General features: G+C 40.5%; 1 protein-coding gene across 1 annotated transcript in view; it reads right to left on the bottom strand.

Moving 5' to 3' along the window:
* Window positions 1-20,888, bottom strand: part of DMD (dystrophin) — a 2,084,073-nt gene that overhangs the window by 73,925 nt on the left and 1,989,260 nt on the right. The window contains 2 exon segments of the mRNA NM_001003343.1: window positions 16,999-17,156; window positions 19,237-19,322. Of these exon segments, the coding sequence (NP_001003343.1) occupies window positions 16,999-17,156; window positions 19,237-19,322 (244 nt within the window).

Here is a 20,888-nt window from a genome sequence, read left to right on the forward strand (position 1 = left end):
TTCCCAGTGCATCCAACAGATCAGTCATCCAACAAAACGCTTCATGAAAAGAAGGTCAAATTAATTATGGAAACACTGCACATTATATCTGCCTCTTAAAATTCTTAATGCATGTTAACATATTAAAAGCTGAGAAGGTCGTTGGTAAAGAAACACGTTAAACTTTGTTTGACCTCAGAATTTCCCACACTAATTATTCAGTGATCCCAAGAACTTTTTTTTTTTCTTCTTAAACTTTTCAGGTTTATGAACACCACAAGGTACTAATGCTGTGGTGGGCATAATGGGAAATGCTGTTCTTGGCTGTTTCCAGTGATTCCTCTACTCTGTGCTTGTTCATCTGGGACTGGTTTCTTTCACCTTCATCAAGGATTTCCTATTAGTCTGAGCCCACTGTATAATTTCAGCAAAATCTTGAAGAATTCTGACTCTCACAGTCAGTAGATGAGGTGTTCTCCCCACTTTGTGGAATTTTTACATTTTTCAACCTTATTTTTAAATAATGTTTACATTTGAAAACATGTGTTCTGTCTTCATCAAAAAGTCCCCGGTGAAAATATCAAGCAGGCCGAGGTCAAACAGTAGCCACTGCGACAGGCACTGCGACAGCCTGCTGCTCAGGTCCACAGAAACCCAGGCTTCAGCCTTCCCGGGTTAAACCAGGCCTCCCTCTGGTTCTACCACCGTGTAGGCTACTGCACACATTTCTCTATCTTGTACACAAAGACGCAACGAGAGACTGCGTCAAAGGAACTACAAGTTTCAGCGTCAGTACGTCCTATGACAATCTCCTGCTCCACTGGTCTAGAAACCAACTTTATCAAAAGAACCCTTTCTAGCGAGGAGACAAACCAGTACAGAAAGAAAGTAAATTGAAAAGCAGTACTAACACATTCCTATTTGAAACATGGATTTACTGTCACTTAATCTGAACCTATATATTTTTTTCCGGCCTTAAGTTGGAATGAGAGTCTGTTTAATGATGAATTAACAGATACACTGTAGAGTAAAAATTCAAGTTTCATACAGGAAGTGTGGTAAGAATAGAAGGCTGCTATTCATTCCAGAAGATGGAAAGTAACAATCCGACCATGAGTCAGCCACAAATGTAGGTGTAAAAACATAGAAAAGAAAAACCGTGACTATGATGTATAATGGAAGGCATGGTGGGTACCGCGTGAGGAAATGGCCTCATGACCCTCAGTACTGTTCAAACCCGCCTTAGAAAACGCGGTCTTGTTCTGGGGACTACAGCTGACCCAGAATTTAGAGAAGGCTTGGCAGAAAGGCACAGGGATAATTAAAGGGTTTGAAAGACCTATGAGAACAGTTTAAGGGAATTGGGATTATTTAGCCATGAACAAAAAAAGAGAACGAGCAAGAAAGAGTGGCTGAAGGGGCAATTTAATAACAGTTTTCAATTATGTGAATGGCTCTTGCATAGGGGCCTGTGACCAGCTGTTCGATCCCTCCACTGAGGACAGAACAAGAAGGAACAGGCTTAAGCAGCATGAAGAATTTAGGCTGTAACTCATACAGAATTTCCTGATGCAGAAAGTTGTTAAAGCATTAGGGTGAATTACCAAGGGAAGCCAGAGAATGTTCTCCTCTTTCAAAATACTATAGATTCTCTTGTTTTTAAAGGTTGGAAATTCTCAAGGTTCTTCCTGGCTCCTAGGATGTAAAATCCATCATTTTGGCTCTTTTAACACTGCTCACCGATGCCACCTGACAGCACTGAAGACAAGGTATGGCGATTCACATGCTCCTTCTGTGTCGATCTTTCATTTTTACTACAAACCATTCTGTATCCTAGTGGTATATTCCCTCCTTTTGTCTGGCAATAAAGAAGGCAAGAATTAAAAACCAAGCCAGCTTCCGTAATGACCTAACTGAACTAAAACTAAAACCCAGCTAAAATGACATTTTGGCCACTCTAGCAAAAATACATAAGGACAGACTGGCACAGGAGGAAATTGTTGAGGAAAAAAGATAGGTACAATGGCAATGAATCGACATCATCCTTTTTGGTGCCACCATTTGCTGCCCAACATAGAGGCCTCAGACTGTTTCCCTCTGTATCAAGGATGATCTGGCCCTCTCCCCTGAATGCTACTTGCAAGCCATCTGAGTAAAAGCTCTTGGAGTAGACCGTTTGGCCCCAGGTTTTGTCTTGTTTGGGTTTCTGGGTTTTGGCCAATCCTCTTTTTGCCCTTTATGTGGCAGGCACACACAAAGAGCAAAGATCTCCAGCTCCTTCGATTGTGAGACGCAGTTTGGAAGGATCTTGGGATTCCACTCCTCTGCTGGGCCTCCTGTATCAGTGACTCTCCACAGTGTGGAGGCTAGGAAAAGAGTCAGTCATCAGGACTGCTGCTCCATTATGGCCAACTGCAGGGTGGGGCTTTATGCAGGTGCCATCTTAACAAAGTAGGCAAACAGTTACAAGAATGCCGGTATCTGGACTTTGCAGCCAGAAGACAGCATCACCAAAATAATACTTAAAAAAGGCATCACATGCCAAATTTGGAGTTGGGGGATTTGCCCAGCATTCAGAAACCCAGCTTTTGGGTTTCTTTCACGTTATGCTTCCCATAAACCCCGAGGCACCCAAGGGCCAGGCCCCAGATGGCTGCCAAGGCGTCAACCAGAACACTCATTATTCTGTCAGGATTGCAGTATTGTCAGTTCGTGGCTACAGAAGAAATGCGATGGGAAGATTTCTGAGCGAGTCCCATACCCTAGCTACCGTCACCACATACAGTGTGTTTTTAAGAGAAGGCAATTAAGCATCTTGACTTTGAAGATTTTTGGAAAATTCATGTCAATGCTCAATCAACTGGGAAAAAAACCGTATAAAGTAAATGTTATGCAAGAGACTGTACCCAGTAGTTCTCAGATGATACAAAATGAACTAACCACCTTAAAAAAAAAACTTGCCTAAACCTAAAGGCAGGAACTAGGTTTCCACCCCCCACCCCCAAAGTTTACGGAATTGAAGGATGGGACAGGAATGAAGCTGCAGTGTGATCACAATAAATAAAAGGAAGGATTAGAGTATCTGAATGAGGTTAGAATTTTTAAAAAACTGCCGAGTCATCCTGAAAGAGCAACAAAATTAAACCTAGAAGGGTTGTCTAAGGAGAAGACAAAATACATGCATTCTCAAACTGTTTCCAGTTTACTTTTAAAAACTTCCTGGAGTCAATGTCTCTCTGTTGGTTTGTCTGTTATTATATCATACACCAAAAGGCTAACAGTCTCATTCTAAATCTGAAGGATATGTTTAGAATGGTCTGGCTTCAAATATGGGAATATACAAACTTCACACTGGGAGGCTCCCAGGTAGATTGCCATGCTCTACGTCAATGTTTCTCAGGTAGGGGCATTTCTGCATTCCAGGACATCTGACGATGTCTGGGGACATTTCTGGTTGTCACAACTGAGGGAGGGATGTTACTCATGTCTAGTAGACAGAGGCCAGGGTCCTGCTAAATATCTGATAGTGTGCAGGACAGCCCCCTCCGACCATGAATCACCTGGACCCAAGTGTCAGTAGTGCCAAGATTGAGAAACCCTGGCCTAATGTTTACATCTCACATTACCATGGTTCATTTGTCAAAATTCAGAAACCAACACAGGGACACAGTGTTAGCTACACACCAGATGTCCCTGGGAGCCCTACAGGGCACCCAATAAGCAGGTAGCTATCCTCTTACAACACAGAAATACAGGAGCCATGATAAGGCCTGTTTTGCTAGGAACTGGGAAATAAAAGCCACATGGATTAATGTATCATGAGTAGAGGAAAGAAAAGGGACAAAGGAAAACCCCAACCTAGAAGTCACAAGGGAACCTGCTAAAATCACAGACTCAGATTTGAAATCAAGCTGTTTCTCAAATAGACAACCCTATGCAATGTATTCCAGGATGAACGGTAGCAGAACTTAATTTAATTGTGGCAAATAATTATCCCAGTCAGCTAGGATATGAAAGTGTGTATGTGGATGTATGTATGTTGTCATTTTATTTCATAGAATTCCTGCCCATTGAGAAGAAAAATAACTAAACACATAAATGTTGAAGATGTTCATATGCATGAATAGAATTTCCAAACAGTCTTATTGATGGAAAATGGCAAATATATGGAAAATACCAAGACAAACCAAGGATTTTTTTTTAAAGTTTCATCTCTCCTTCATGCCCAACTTCATTTTTGCTGTTCCATTAAGAAAATGCCCCCTTCATAAATCCAAATAACTATTTCAATATTGTTACCGCTGTTAATAGATAAAGGCTTTAATAACTCACAGCCCAACTTTTCTGGTCCTGACTGTGGAAAGCTTGTGTTTGGAAAGATTGGCTAAATTTAAGTTGCTCAAAACCATTTTATGAATTAGTGTGTACACAAAGACTTTAAAACTGTAAGGGAAATGGCCAGCCAGGGTTAGACAATATAGGACAGGCAGTTCCGGTCTGTTCCCTGAGCTGTTATTACAATTTCTCTAACAACCTCTAAATCTACCGAGGACATCAGTGGAATATTTTACATAAGAGAGAAGCCTGCACTAGCAACGAACATAAAAGGAGGAACAAGAACAAGGTGTAAAGAATATTAATGACTCTTCTTCCAAACAATCCCAATTTTTATGAAAGCCAAATGAGTGATAAAAAAGTCTTCTCTAAAACTATACAAAACCTGCATGTAACAAATAAAACAGAAAGAAGGTGGCATTTTGATCCTCTTAGACACAAGATTCTTGTCCTTTACATTTGAGCTGCTGAGGAGATTATAGTCAGGGACACAAGGGATTGCTTATGAGAGCCTTGACACAAGGCTGGTTCATATTTTGCACTTAGTCTCTGCTACTTCTATTCAGAGAACAGCTGGTCTCACATGGAGGGCCACACTGTATGTACAGGACTCTCTTCAGGATCTTCTATTGCTGTTACAAGTGTCATTACCTGGAAGACCAGGCAATCTTTGCTAATAATGACCACGCTTTGAAATGAGTAGAAAGAAGTATTAATACTGGAATTAAAATTTTAAAAATAAATAGGGGAAAAAACCAAATTGTGGAATACCCATACAATGTAATACTATTTAGTACTTTAAAAAAATGAAGTAGGGATACACAGAATATGAATAAATCTCAATTATACTGAGTAAAAGCCAGGCAAAAATGAGTACATCCTATAAAATTCCATTTGCATAGAGTTATGGACTATGCAAAATAATCTATAGTGATACAAAGCAGGTAAGTTGTCATCTACAGATGGGGATGGGTGCGGGGGCCCTAGGAGGACCTGGAGGGATTAAAAACACAACGGGCCTAAAAACACTTTTTAGGGTGATAGGCATGCTCCTTTTGATTGCTGTGATGGATTCATCATGTGAACACAGGTCAAAAATGATCAAATTGCACACTTTAAAAATAGAAGTTTAAAAATGAACAATTCATTAAAAAGAAGATATGAGAATGAAAAAAACTTGGGGATACCTAGCTCCTGATATGATACATTTAACTATGCTACAGATGAAAAAAGGCTCAAAGAAGTAAAGGAAATAGCTCAAGATTATCTATTATTTTAAAACTTCAATATGTACATGTAAAGTAGTCTTAAAATATAAAGACAGAAGTGATTTCCTATGGGAACAGACAGGCTGATCTCTGAAATCTTTTGAATCTTTAATTCATTTGAGAGTTCTAGAGGCTCTGATTCTAAGCAAGGCCTACCTGGGACAATGCTCAGCTACTGTACCTTCAACAAAATTCTATACTCATCTACTGACTGTATGAAGGTACAAGTGAATCCTCAAAAGCCGCTATGATAAATCCATACTCCTAACTTTTTGATCACCTCTTTTTCCCCCTTCTTTTTGGTAATCTGTGTCCTTCCTCCTCCCATTACATGCTACAACATATATGAGCTACAAGGACTGACAGGTTCAGGTCTACCTATACTGAAGTAGCAAAAAAGGGAAAGAAGAAATAGAAAAACCTATGAGCATCACAATCTTCTTGAGCACATAGCTTATATTAAATTCCTTGGTTAACTTGCCACTCCTATAAAAGAGCTGGCTGACATGGAAATGTATTTATTAGATGAATGTTTACATTGCTACAGAGGAGGAAAAGGACTGTATACTGGCATTTGAGGTAATGCCATGGCAAAAAGCATATCCAAAGGCAGCTCAGTTGGGAGAAGTTTCATTTCTTGTACATTCAACATCACTTTGGATGTCTGTGGTAATACTTTAAAAAAAAAAGAGGGGAGAAGTGGGAACTCTACAGAAGAAACTCAGCTACTACATATGGAAAGAAAGGTAGAATTGGAAAAATCACTCTTAGGCAGCCACCAATATAATCACTGAATCAGAAAAGGACCATCAGAGGAGGCTAAAATTTTAGGGTAAAAGGTTCTTAAGGAATAGGATATTCACAGAGTCTCAAAATATCACAAACAACTTCCTAATTACAAAGGGAAAGGATACTTTTATTTTTTGAAAGATACTATTTATTTATTTATTTATGAGAGCTACAGAGAGGGAGGCAGAGACATAGGCAGAGGGAGAAGCAGGCTCCCTGTGGGGAGCCTGATGCAGGACTCGATCCCAGGACTCCGGGATCACGACCTGAGCCAAAGGCAGACGCTCAACCAATGAGCCACCCAGGCACCCTGGGAAAAGGATACTTTTACAATGGAAATATCTGGCAGACACTGCCTTAACATACTTAGTATTATCAGTAAAAACTAAGTGTCATTTTGTCCCTCCATATGTGATACAATGAGGAGAGAACATCACCTCTGTTGTTGCCTTTCCAAAACATTTTAATCTAAATCTAATCAGGAGGAAAGAACTAGAAAAATCCCGAATATAGGGATTTTCAAGAGAAGTGGTCTGAGCTCTTCAAAAATGTCATGGTCATGAATGAGAAAAAAAAAATGCTAGGGACTGTTCAGATTAAGTGAAAGTACAGAGACATGACAAGCAAATCTAAGACAAAAACCCTAAGTAGATCCTAGAAGAAAATAGCCACCCATAAGGAACATTCTAGGGCAATGGAGAAATTTTGATGTGGACTGTATGCCAGGTGATATTACTTCATGGATATGAAATTTGTGTGATGACAGCTTTGCAGTTATGGAGGAGAAAGTCCTTTAAAAAAACATGTGTGGTGAAGTGTTTAGGGGTTTATGTTTTATGTTGTGATGTCCTTTGACTTTTAAATAGTAAAGGGAATGAGATATGAGATCTATGGGTGCTCATTACACTAGCCTTTCTATTCTTTTTTATGCTTGAAAGTTTTCCAAAATAAAATGCTGGTTGGAAACCATGGTTTCTTCCAAATCATCCCTTCATGGGGGAGGGCAAGGTAGGTGGGAGGGTAAGAATGACTTTATTTTCTTATAAAGATTTTATTAATTTGACAGAGATATATAGAGAGAAGAGAGTACGCACAAGGAGGGGGAGTGGCAGAGGGAGAGGGAGGCGCAGGCTCCCCGCTGAGCAGGGAGCAGGACGTGGGGGCTCAGTCCCAGGACTCCGGGATCATGACCAGAGCAGAAGGCTGCCTTACCCTGAGCCACCCAGGTGCCAGAGTGACTTTAATAATTATTATTAAAAGTGTGTGTGTGTGTGGCGGGAGGAGATGGCACTAATGTCATTGGTGTAAGATGTGAAAAGCTCTTCAGAATTACTTTTCTCAAAAAATACAAACCTAACACCAAACTGATTTGCTCCCTACAAGAGCTCCTGTAGGGAGCAAATCAGCTACACTGTTCCTAAAACATCCTCTCATTCCCTGCCTATATGCGCTTTTCCAAGGTAACTGAATTTTCAGCATAAAAAGTTTAAGAACCCCCGTATTTACAGACATTTTTCATATTTGAAATAAAGATGGAGAGGTCAAGAGTTGTGTTTGTGAGATAAGAGGTAAGAGGCCTCCCATAACTGCTGTCTTGGGTAGAAATCAAGTATTTTATTTAAAGTTCTGAAGATAATGAGCAGGTTGGAGGCCAGCAGTCACTGCTCTAAATATTAATCAGGACTCCGAATTACCCATTAAAGATAAAATCAGCCCAAACAATAACACACGGTGATTATCCACTCTTCATTTACATGTTCAAGGACAACTGTCCTGACCTCAGGCTCTCCACTCCACCTGACTAATAAACCAATTAACACCATGGCTCCAGGGAACCTAAGCACAATTTTTAAATCTATGCAAATCCGTAAGTATGCTCCACATTAATTTATGCTAGAGAGTTCTTATTTAACAGAAAAGTTTCACACATACAACTGTCTTTAGATATCACAGAATATACTTTCTCAAGTATGTTGCAGGACAGGTTTTGCGAAAGTTCAAGATATAATGTTAACTCTTCCACTACTGCCTTCTGCAATCCATCTGAAATCCAGTTTAGGACAAGGCAAAACCAAAGAAACAAAAAACACAGTAATGGCTTCCAGAGACTGGGAACAGGCAGGATGACAGCAATGGAGAGGGAATTTTAGGGGTGATGGAAATGTTATGTCTTGATTATAGTGATGGTGACACAATGTACTTGTCTGAACTCAAAGAACTGACGACCAGAATAAACTTAATTGCATGTTAAAATTATATTTTTTTAAATGTAGCTTTAAAAAAAGATAGAAAAGGGGATCCCTGGGTGGCTCAGCGGTTTAGCGCCTGCCTTTGGCCTGGGAGTCCTGGAGTCCTGGGATCGAGTCCCGCGTCAGGCTCCCGGCATGGAGCCTGCTTCTCCCTCCTCCTATGTCTCTGCCTCTCTCTCTATGATAAATAAATAAATAAATCTTTAAAAAAAAAAGATAGAAAAAAATCTTAAAACTATTTTATCCGGGGCCCAAGTGGCTTAGTCGGTTAAACATCCGACTCTTGATTTCGGTTTGGGTGGTGATCTCAGGGTTGTGGGACAAACACATTGCTGTGGGCTCCGTGCTCATCTCAGTCTGCTTTTCTCCCTCTCTAAAAAACTAAATAATAAAACATTTTATCAAAATGCCAAAAAAAAAAAAAACCCTCCACCCCACCCAAAACAGAAAACCTCAAGCTGTTAGAGAATCAAAATACACTAAGGGCCCTGGTTAAACAGATAAGGGTATCTGGTTATGGATATCTCAGGAGGAAGGTTTACACTATCCTTCATTTTAAATAATCTTTGCAGAAAGAACCTTCCATTAAAAATTCAATTTGTCAGCCAGTGACAAACAAGGAAAAAATAAAATGGCAATACTGAACTCATGTTTCCTTCTTTCCATGAGTTTTTGGGGGAAGTTTCAATGTGAATTAGAATTAATGGTGAACTGATTAAAGGGAGTCTAGAATATTCTTCCAACTGAAAGGATGGCTCTCAAAAAAACCATTTTTTGTGGGCAGCCCGGGTGGCTCAGCGGTTTAGCGCCGCCTTCAGCCCAGGGCCTGATCCAGGAGACCCGGGATTGAGTCCCACGTCGGGCTCCCTGCATGGAGCCTGCTTCTCCCTCTGCCTGTGTTTCTGCCTCTCTCTCTCCTCTCTGTGTATTCTCGTGAATAAATAAATAAAATCTTTAAAAAAAACCATTTTTTGTTAGCACCTGTGACTCATCTCTTATGGGAAGGGAAGAGAAAGACAGGAGGAGGGAGAGAGGAAGGCAGGAAGGCAGGGGAAATTTGGTTGTAACAGTGATTACTTTAGTAGTTTGAGCAAAGAGGGATGCCTGGGTGGCTCAGTGGGTTGAGTGTCTGACTTCCGCTCTTGTCATAATCTCGGGGTCCTGGGATTGAGACCCACGCTGAGCCCCATGTCAGGCTCTGCAGTAAGTGGGGAATCTGCTTCTCCCTCTCCCTCTGCCCCCACCCCCACTGGTGCTCTCTCTCTCTCAAATAAATGAATTTTTAAAAAACGTGGAGCAAAGAAAAAGACATCAGTTATCTTCCTTAGCAGTTCAAGTGTATGAATGAAACAGGTTTCAACTACAACACAAACCTACCTTCAAAATACTGAAGAAAATAACCATCACCCCACATGAAGTTAACCACGCAAACCACAACAAAGTAAATGGATATCTCTGAAGCTAAATCCACCATAGCTTATAATTTAAAAAACCCAGCAACTGAGAAGCAAGAGTCAATTCAAGACAATATTGACAATACTCTGACAAAAAGTCCTTCCTGAAAATCTGCAGGAATTCTGTCCATAAGCGGGCCTAATAGGAGCACGGTGATACTAACTCTATTTATAAGTAACTCATTGTATTAACTTACTAATATTGTAGTTATTAGTCAGTATTCATCATGACTTCAACATTTACCACCCAAAGAGGTGTGAAAAGAATGTCTACGGAACTGAAAGACCTATATTTTGATTACTGAACAACAAGCCAAAGGCAACCTAAGCAAAGCAGAATTTTTAGGAGTTATTTTAAGGATGGATAATATAAAATGTGATCAATTGGCATGAGGGATGCTGTCAAACGGATTCAAAAGTGTCCTGGCATGGTATTTTAACACTCAGAGAGAAAACAGTATGTCAAGAGTCTCTAAAATCGAATCCACAGATGCTCGGTTATAGATAAAAGGAATTGTTAATCTTGGTAGGATATGCTCTTGTTACAATGCACTTTAGATCACTGGAAGCTAACAGTTCTGAAGTACCCCTGCCACAACTCTTGAGTGCTCTGCCTCTACTGGTTTAGTGAGTCCTCCCAATCACCCCTAGAGCATAAGGCCCAGAAAGGTTAAAAAAAACTTGCCCCAGGTGGGAAATGGTAGAGCTAGGATTTGAACCCAGGCAGTTGGCTTCAGGGCCTGTGCACTTAACCACTCTGCTACTCACTACTCTAGATATTCTGGGATGATTATTTACATGAGATATACACTTGCTCTCAATAGTTGAGGCTGTAATTTATTCTCATTTCTGTATCATTCTCTATTACAGCAACTGTACATTGGTGATATTCATTTTTGTCACATGAATATAAAAATTTCACAGGGCAGATGAAAAAGTAACTTATTCATTTTGAATGCATGAATACAACAGGAGGCAGGAAACAGATGTAAAATAAACAGATTTTGGTGCCCAAGCTCTTGTAGGTGAAGCATGCTGAATATAAAGTTGGTATAGTCGAATTCATCTCAACAATAAAGTCCTTAAAATGTTTACAGAAGAAAACACTACAAACTATTGTGGGAGAAGGGGGTACTTCTCAGGGCACTGCCAAATACCAATTACAGATACGTGACTCTTGTGGAGTTGCTTAAAGGTATAAAGTTTTCCCACTTAAAAGGCATTATTTGTTGGTTTCATTTGCAGGAAGACTAGCCACCTGCAATCAGGAATAGAATATCTTAAATAAAGATCATGGGGCGTGTGTGTGTGTCTGTGTGCATACATGTGTGTTGCGATAGTGGTAAGGGTGTTTATCCGCGTCATCCTATTATAACCAAAAATTCATATATGGGATCATGTTTCGTAGCTCTTTATTCAGTGTAGTATTTGAACTGGTTAAAGCCATCCATTTCCACTCAGATGGTTTAGCAGAAGAAAATATTGGCTTGGAACATAGGGAACTTAGGCCTTCTGTCTAGATCTGACATGATATAATTGCAGTATGTAGAACGTAGTAAGTTATGCCTGTCGGGCTTCAATTTTCTCATCAGAAAAAGGAGATGTGATAAATCTCCAAGTCTGTGTGACTACTGCTGGGGAATACCTGACCTTTTTCAGGTCATAAAGATCAATCTACTCTGACAATCGAGTTGTTTCCATAGATTATTTTTTTAAAGATTTTATTTATTTATTCACGACAGAGAGAAGAGAGAGAGAGAGAGAGAGAGAGAGAGGCAGAGATACAGGCAGAGGGAGAAGCAGGCTCCATTCAGAGAGCCCCATGCAGGACTTGATCCCGGGACTCCAGGATCATGCCCTGGGCCGAAGGCAGACGCTTAACTGCTGAGCCACCCAGGCGTCTCTGTTTCCATAGATTATGAAAAGAAGAACAACCTGATGATGCATTAATTGAAACAAACTAGTTTCAAAACTTCACTTCTACTACCCAAAAGAGTCAGTTTCCCACTAAATGTTTTGATTACAGTAAGCTTCTAAAATGGAAAAATCACCCTGTTGCCTCATTTCCTATCAATGAAGACACCACCATCAAATCCATACATTAATGGAGAGTTTTCCTGTTTGATATCCACAGATACGACTTCACATCCTGGCTTACTGGGTCATTCCTTGGAAGACCTATACTGATTTTTAAATAGGCAAAACACTGTACTTGCATGTGATGGTAATTTCTGTAACTGATTTAGAACTATTTTGAAGGGTTTTTCCCCCCCAGCTTTCTTTACTGTAGTCAAATGCACATACCATAAAATTCACTATCTTACCCATTTTTAAGTGGACAGTTCAGTGGTACTAAAGTACATTCATATTGTTGTGTGGCCATCACCACCATCCATCTCCAGAATGGAGAGATCTGGATCTGAGCTAAGGAAAGCTTTAAAAGATCACCCAGTGAGCACATGAAAACACCCCTCTCTCCTGGCCACTCCTAGGCTCTTGTCTGGTTCAGAAGCTGCACCTTTCTAACTATACCACTTCTCCTCCTGCCATACAAGGAATGCATTTGTAGGAGAAAATAAGGACTTTCTTGTCGTTTCTTTAGATTTAGAGACAGAGGTCTTTGAGCACAACCTTGCTCAAGGAACCAGTCTGGCCCCAGTCCCAAGGTCTTGACACTTCAAAAAAGGGCAAAGGGCATTTTTGCTGGTGTTATCTTTCGCTGCAGCAAACAGCACATTTTCATTCACGCTGCCCAGGGAAATGCAAGGTGACTGCCAGGGCACCTGGCTGAGGAAAAGCATGCCAGGTCCAGGATGTTGATTGCGAAGTAAACAGAATGGACCAGTTCAACCTGATAGCTAGCAAGTTGAGAGGCTTCACAAATCGAAGTAATATAAACCTCGCCTGGCTCTGTACACACAGAATGTGCCCAACATCCCACCAGAAACATCCAATTGCCAATCCTCGACTTCTTAAAATGAGCATTCCCCTTACCTCCCAGTCTCTTATGTTCTCATTCTGTCTTGGCATCTTGTATTCCAGCAGGAACCCAGAATAAAGTTACACCTTGCGAGGGTGGAGAGCCCAATCAAAAGGTACATATTTGGGACTGAGGGAGTAGTGGAGGTCTGGGGACACCGGACGAGGAATTATACTCTTCCACCAGCTATGGGGTAGAGGTAAATTATTCATCCATTTAAATAACAATAAAAACACAACCCCCAAAGCTTGCTGATTTCATTCTCAAGGTATCGGTAAGATTCAAGGTCAGAATTCCTGTGAATCAAGGTCAGGTATGATTATCAGTAGCAATGGTAACAATGTTACTGGTAAGTGTAGTAGGTACAAAGGGTAGGGAGAAGCTGTTTCACGGTAGTGAAAGCAAACTCTGCGTGGTTAGGGGAGCAGATTAGGTAAGGTCTGAGAACTAGACAAAGTAGGATTTATTCAGGGGGCCATGGAAAGAAACGGATTTCTACACATGTTGTCATCCAGTGAATACATTTCTTTAAAACCAGTATCAGGGTAGTAAGAGCAATGACAAGGTCAGGGTGTAGAGAACAGTAAGGGTGGCAAGGAATAAGATCAGACAAAAGAGGTTTCTTAAAAGAAAAAGTGAGCACTTTACTCATTTTTTTCTAATTCTAAATGTCCAAAGAAGAAAATTCAGAAAATATCATAGAGAGAAGAAAATAAAATCCACCTGTTACCACTGTTCGTATCTTGATGGATTCCTCCCCTCCCCCCACCCACCCAGGCTCACAAAGGACATTTCCAAGAGCTTGAAGACTGGCTAGCCAGGGCACATTCACTAAGTATGTGAGGACAGACTGAAGGTTTGGCATCGAGAAGACAGCATTGCTATTACCAAGACACATGGTTTAGAGAAGAACGGGTTCATCCAGCAAAGGATGAGGTATATGGGAGGACAGGGACATGGCTCCTGATAAGGGCATAGCATTTGGGAAGGCAGTGACCCCTTGTCCTGACTCCCACTCTACAGAGTCAGAGACTAGATCTTACTTATTCCTACCACAGAAGTGATAATTACATGACGTGATAGAAGTGCTAACTGTCACTGCAATGGTAATCGCATTACAATATATTAATGTATCCAGTCAATGTGTTGTACACCTTAAATTTAAAAAAATTTTTTTTTAATTTATTTATGATAGTCACACAGAGAGAGAGAGAGAGAGAGAGAGAGAGAGAGAGAGAGAGAGGCAGAGACACAGGCAGAGGGAGAAGCAGGCTCCATGCACCGGGAGCCCGACGTGGGATTCGATCCCGGGTCTCCAGGATCGCACCCTGGGCCAAAGGCAGGCGCCAAACCGCTGCACCACCCAGGGATCCCCTGTACACCTTAAATTTATACCGCTTAATATGTCAAGTATATTTCAATTAAAAAAAAAGAGCAAGGTGCACCCAGGTAGCTCAGTCCCCTGAGTGTTCAACTCTTGGTTTCCTCTCAGATCATGACCTCAGGGTTGTGAGATGGAGCCCCCGTATTGGGCTCTGGGCTCAGCAGGGAGTCTGCTGGAGATTCTTTCCCTCTGCCCTCTCCTCCCCTCCTCAAATAAATAACTAAATAACTAAATAAATAAATAAATCTATCTTAAAAAAAAAAAAAAAAGAGGCAGCCCCGGTGGCCCAGCAGTTTGGCACCTGCCTTCGGCCCAGGGTGTGATCCTGGAGACCCGGGAGTCCCACATCGGGCTCCTTGCATGGAGCCTGCTTCTCCCTCTGCCTGTGTCTCTGTCTCTCTGTGTCTCTCTCATGAATAAATAAATTAAAAAAGCTTAAAAAAAAAAGCCAGAGCCTGCAGCCACAGGCAATACAATGAGGTGATGGGATGAAGGCTCCAGTGGCCCTTGACGCTTGAAGGCAGACTTACATTCTGACCCTTACTCTCAACTGAAGCCACAGTACACATACAACTGAGTATATATACATTTATATCACCGTGTGTGTGTGTTTCACAACTAGAATTTTAAAAGTCACAGAGGGGGATCCCTGGGTGGCTCAGCGGTTTAGTGCCTGCCTTCGGTCCAGGGTGTGATCCTGGAGTCCTAGGATCGAGTCCCACATTGGGCTTCCTGCATGGAGCCTGCTTCTCCCTCTGCCTGTGTTTCTGCCTCTCTCTCTCAATCTGTGTCTCTCATGAATAAATAAATAAAATATTAAAAAAAAATAAAAGTCACAGAAATTTTATTAAAGAGAAAACAATGTTTAAGAAAAATAAGCCATTACAAGTTGTTTTATAACTGGATTTTAAAAAAATGAATCTGGATTATCTGTGGCATTAATATTCATTTTGTGAAAGTTACTTGTATCTACATTCTGGAATAGAGCACAAAAAATATCTAGAGGTACTGATAGTCTATTTACATTTTGGGATGTTTGAGTATGAGGCGGAAAAATGCATTTATTTCTCCACATCCATTTTACATTTATAGCTACTGTGCCATAACTTTGGCACAACAATCCAAACAGGCTGTCCAACGCTAAATAAGGGGGCTTATTACGTGGGCATTTAGTCAGTGTGCCTGGTTAACTTTTAAATGAATGCTCAAATGGCTTTAAACATCTCAATATTCACAATGTTCTGAAGAGGAGGCCTTCTGTGGTTTTACCCTAGTCAGTGATCAGAGACCAAAGGTCTAACCCAATTATCTGGTTATCTCTACAGCTAGTTCTATTGTTCATGGGATCACAATGGATTGAGAAATCCTATAAAACAAAAACAGCTCTTAGCATTAACAAAATCAACCAAACAAACCTAAGAGCACCGTGAATAATGTGATAGTTCACTGAGCTCACTCCTTCAGGGCCGGTGGTATCACACAGAGGAACAACTTTTGACAACAAGCTATCCAGCAATAGTATCAAAAGCCACAAAACCCTTTCTATCTTTTAGTCTGGTAATCCCATTCCTGAGAATTTATCCTAAGGGGAAACCTCAATGAAGAAAAATAGCTAAATGCCTAAAGATGGTCACGGCAGCATTACTTACCTCAGCCAACAACAGACAGAGCCGCCATGTCTCTCAATGGAGTGCTTGGATATTTGGGAGGAAGAGAGTGTTTCTGGGGGGCACCAACTGTGGTGAGGAAGAGGCCACGGGGCCAGATAAGAGAATGGGCAAGTTGTGCATTGGCCTAGGGATGGACACCAGCAGAGCATGAACCTCTGACCCTGTTATATGGGGAGTCACCTTTCAGGCCTTGGGATAATAGAGGAATGTCAAATCTACAGCAAGATGACTTAAAAAAATGATAGTCATCTCAACTCTTTACCAACAGCCACTGAAAAGCAGGGTATGATGATAGAATTGAGTTAAAAAAGAATAAAGATGGGGTGCCTGGGTGGTTCAATAGGTTAAGCATCTGCCTTCAGCTCAGGTCATGATCCCAGGGTCCTGGAATAAAGTCCCACATCGGGCTCCCTGCTTAGCAGGGAATCGGCTTCTCCCTCTCCCTCTCCCTCTGCCCTTCACCTTGCTTGTGCTCTCTCAAATAAATAAATAAATAAAACCTTAAAAAAAGAATAAGGAGACAAAAAGCTAAGAGACTAAAAGACTCACCTATAAAAGTTAGTTTCTTTTTTACGAAGGATTTCTGGGCTGGAGATTGATTTTTTTCCCTTGCTGAACCATTGCAGACTCCCTTCTCTCCCAGCACTTTCGTAATAGCCACCACTAGGTCCCTGATGCAGATAGAGATTTCTTTTCCTTCTCTGTACTGTCCTCTCTCCCAAAACCCAGAGTCCAGATGCCACTGCCTCCAGAGGTTTCAAGTATCAATCCCCTACCTACCCACCTATCACTGGAGCTAATGTGAGAAACTCAAGTTGTCTGTTTTTATTTTCATTAATTTCTGAAATACAAAAAAGGAAACACGTTTCTTAAGAAGGTGAATGACTCACAAACTGGAAGCAGCTCCTGACACTCGGCTCAATGTTACTGCCCCCGAACGATGCGACTTCACCCAACTGTCTTGGGATCTGGATAGAGTCATGCAGGAGGAGGCCCAGCCTGCGCTGGTCACAAAATCCTGTCGAACTTGCCACTTGCTTGAAGAGGTCTACAAAAGGAAGAAGAGAATTTCAACAAAGAGCAGCACCGAGTCGATGTCAGCAGAACCTACCAACCACCTCAATTCCAGCACTACTTATTGAGAGTAGCCAATATTCCCACAGAGAGGGGTTCCTTCTAATTCATGCTAATCTGCACATTTACTATTTTTATGGATCAAGTTAATCATCACTGTGTGTATACATAAAGTGTGACAGCTTTTAAATAAACTACAGCTCTGCAAGAAATGCAAGTTTACATACAGTCTTGACACCTGAATTTTCCTAAGCCAAAACATAATCCTTTGGGAAATATTTTATATATAGGATGTAACCATGGTCATAAAATAAATATTTTAGCAGTAAGAACCACCTAACTGGTCCAAAGTACCAGCCCCTTTGGACATCAGAGATTCAAAAATGTACTCAAGTTGCAACTTCTTTATGAAATCATAAGATCATTGAGTTTCTTGCACGTGTTCCCACAGGATCCTGTATATTTGTAAATTAGCTCCCATCACTTTATACTCTCACTGATTTAATACACATCTGTCTTTGTGGCTGCAGCATGATATCCCCCGTGAGGGCAGGGACTGTATTTGGTCAGCTGTGTACCAGAAGTGTCACAGAATGAATGAACACACCCAACACTTGCAACGTATGTCTTGTTCTCAGAAATAAAATCGTTTCAATCATATGTTATATTCAAAGGATAGTTGCCAACAGAAGTAAATTCAAGGAATTTTCATTGGCATATTTTAAACTCTAAGTAATTGAATACTACAACCAGGTATCTAAGATGTCAATTACAAAAGTGAGACAGCATGCACAGCCTTTTTGTCATCTCTCCGATATACATGCACAGATTTTTTTCAAGATTATGAATTACCTTCACCTATCTCAGTTTGAAGTTTTTATTTTTATTTCACCAACCTCAAAACATGTTCCCTCTTTGTTATTTGAAACACAGGCTCAAAGTTCCCTCTGGTAGTACAATATGCTGGGATTTATACCATTGATAAGGTCAGATGATAAACTAACCTATAAGTAATTTCACTATTTAAAGAAGGAAAACCCACAGAAAGATTCTACTTTGCTTCCCAATACCTTTTAAAATGGTTAACTAAAGCTGTTCAGTGCTTTTTCTTTGGCTCCGAGGATAAAAAAAAAAAGCTCAAGTGGAAACGACATAAAAGTGAGAGCTAAAAGGGCCTGTGTATTTTGTGGCTTACTCCTGGGGGGCAATGAGCAGTAGGACACAGAGTGGCTTTGGAGAAATTCAATCTCTTTTATCTCCTGCCCTTCCTTAAGCTCAGCACAGCTCATCCCTGCGTGGCTAGGCCTTCGGGAAAAAGAGAAATGACATGATAGGCGAGGTTTGCTTAATATTCCTGCCATAAAGACTTCTTCCGGGCAACTAAAGTGGAGAAACACGGACAGTCCCTCACGATAGCAACGAATGTGTGCTTCGTCATTGCAACCATTTCTCCTGTAGCATTTGCTTTTCATTTGGATTCACACATTTTAAGCTGAAGAACCCAAGAGCTAACCCAAAAGGAAATTCTATAAGGTGATATTTACCCTGTAAGAAATGGCAAGCTATCTGTCTCTCAAGTAATAAAATGTGAGTCACGTCACAGAACTGGATATGTCTGTACAACTCGCAGTAAGATGATTATAAAATAAACAATGTTTCTTGAACACGAATGCCAGATAGTACTCTTTAAATAAGAATCCAAAGACTAAGCAAGTGCACGGATTAAACCTTCACATTTATTTTTCTGACTTACACAAAGGGGTTAGGAAATCAGACTTTATCCTCTCGGAACATGTGTTTTATTCAGACACAGTCAATGTAATGTAAAATAATACTTGGACTGGAGAAGTTAATCCTCATTCTCTATTTAAATACCTGCAATTTAATGTTTGACAGGGAACGGTACAAACCAAGTTTTAGGGCACTCTAAAAGCAGTTCTCCATCTTACAAGAGGAACCTGCCATCAAGTAACAACACTAGTCACTCCTCATCTACAACAGGGGTAATTAACCAACATTACTAAAAGAATACAGAGTTAATACACGTGACTTACATCTGTACTTGTCTTCCAAATGGGCTTTACACAGAGAAATGATGCCAGTTTTAAAAGACAGGACCCGGATCCTCCCCGTTCGTCCCCTATTATGAATAATCAAACCAGAAAACAATTACCAACATTTTACTAGATTGTAAACACTTCTTAAGAAACAAACAAATAAACAAACCCTGGGATACAGGAACTCTACTGACCACTGTCTCATGAAACAAGCCCTTTATTGGTCGTATAAAGATCTGTTAAGAACTTGTCTGCTCATTAGGTACTATCTTCTTTATCTACCTTATCAATTTGGCTGATGGCCTGGAATGCAATGGAAATGTGACCACTTTGACTAAGGAAACTTTACCAAGTTTTTGATTCTTAAAAGTCCTTACCTGAGTTGTAATGGCAGCTCTACATAAAACGAATAAAAAATATCCTTCTGTTCAATGGAGAGCCACCCGGGTTTAAGTTGGTAAATGGAAGGATTACTACTGTGCCTCCAAGTTACTTTGGTTACTAAACAAATTGCCTACTGTGCTTACTGAAGCCCCTCCCCCCACCGAAAAACCCAGCAAGTGACCTGCTCTGCCCTCTTTCACACTCTTAGGTTTTCATCAGAATGCCTGGGTTGAGAAGAAAATCACTCACTTCAGGCCACATGACACATAAGAGAAAATACGGACATTTGTCTCCGTAAGAAAAATGTGATATCCTCTATGAAAGAACATTCAAATATGTGATCTTGGAGAGAAATTTAAAAACAACCTATTGCTATATTAATGTTTTAAGTATGTTTACAGTTTCCTTTTCATATAAAGCTGAAATACAGTATTCCACATGACAAACTTATAAACGGTTCATTTTATCCATGGGAAGAAATGAAACACGAGAATGAAAAATGTTCTGTTTTGTAGAAAATAATTTTCAATAATTTGCAGGTTTTACTTTGTTTGCAGAAAGAAAAGTGAACCTTGCATGGTGCTTAAAAGAGAGAGAGAGAGAGAGAGAGAGAGAGAGATAGATCATAGAATAATTCTCCCATCTAGCACTTCAAAACTGCAAAGGACAGGCCCTAACTGCAGTTATCTTGGGTGAACAAAATGCTCAACTTTTAACTGGTACAATTTATAAAGAGAGTCCTAGTGCATTAACAAAAATTATGATCGTTGGAAGATTCTTTGCTCTTTAAAAAAGGCAAATCCAAGTTTAACAAATAAACTTCCTAAGATAGCTCAGGTCTTCAAGGAGTTAAAATTGTCCCCAAATAATGGTGAGGCAGGTAGAAGGGAAGTTCTATACACTCAGAATCCATTCATACGTCATCTGCAAAGAGCACAGTGCCAAAACACATGTGAAGGAACACCTGAGTACAAACCCTTATCAGGGCAAAAGCCAAGTGTAATAAAAATCCATTATGCTCAAGGGCTTGGTAAATAATTATCAGAATTAAATAGCCAGGTAGTCTTGGATTTCAAAAGGCACTACCTTATCAGAATAACCAAGAAAAAAGTATACATCTTAATGACGGAGGTGGCAAGAATCTACGACAAAGGCAAAAGGCAAAATAGTTGAAATGCAACTCCTTTCAGAAGACCTTCCCAGATTTCCAAAGGGGGATATGTTCTTGTTGGCATGTGAAATGAGGCATGTAATCATTTTGAGGT

This window comes from Canis lupus, chromosome X (genome assembly GCF_011100685.1).
Source record: "Canis lupus familiaris isolate Mischka breed German Shepherd chromosome X, alternate assembly UU_Cfam_GSD_1.0, whole genome shotgun sequence".
In the NCBI taxonomy this organism is placed as follows: domain Eukaryota; kingdom Metazoa; phylum Chordata; class Mammalia; order Carnivora; family Canidae; genus Canis; species Canis lupus.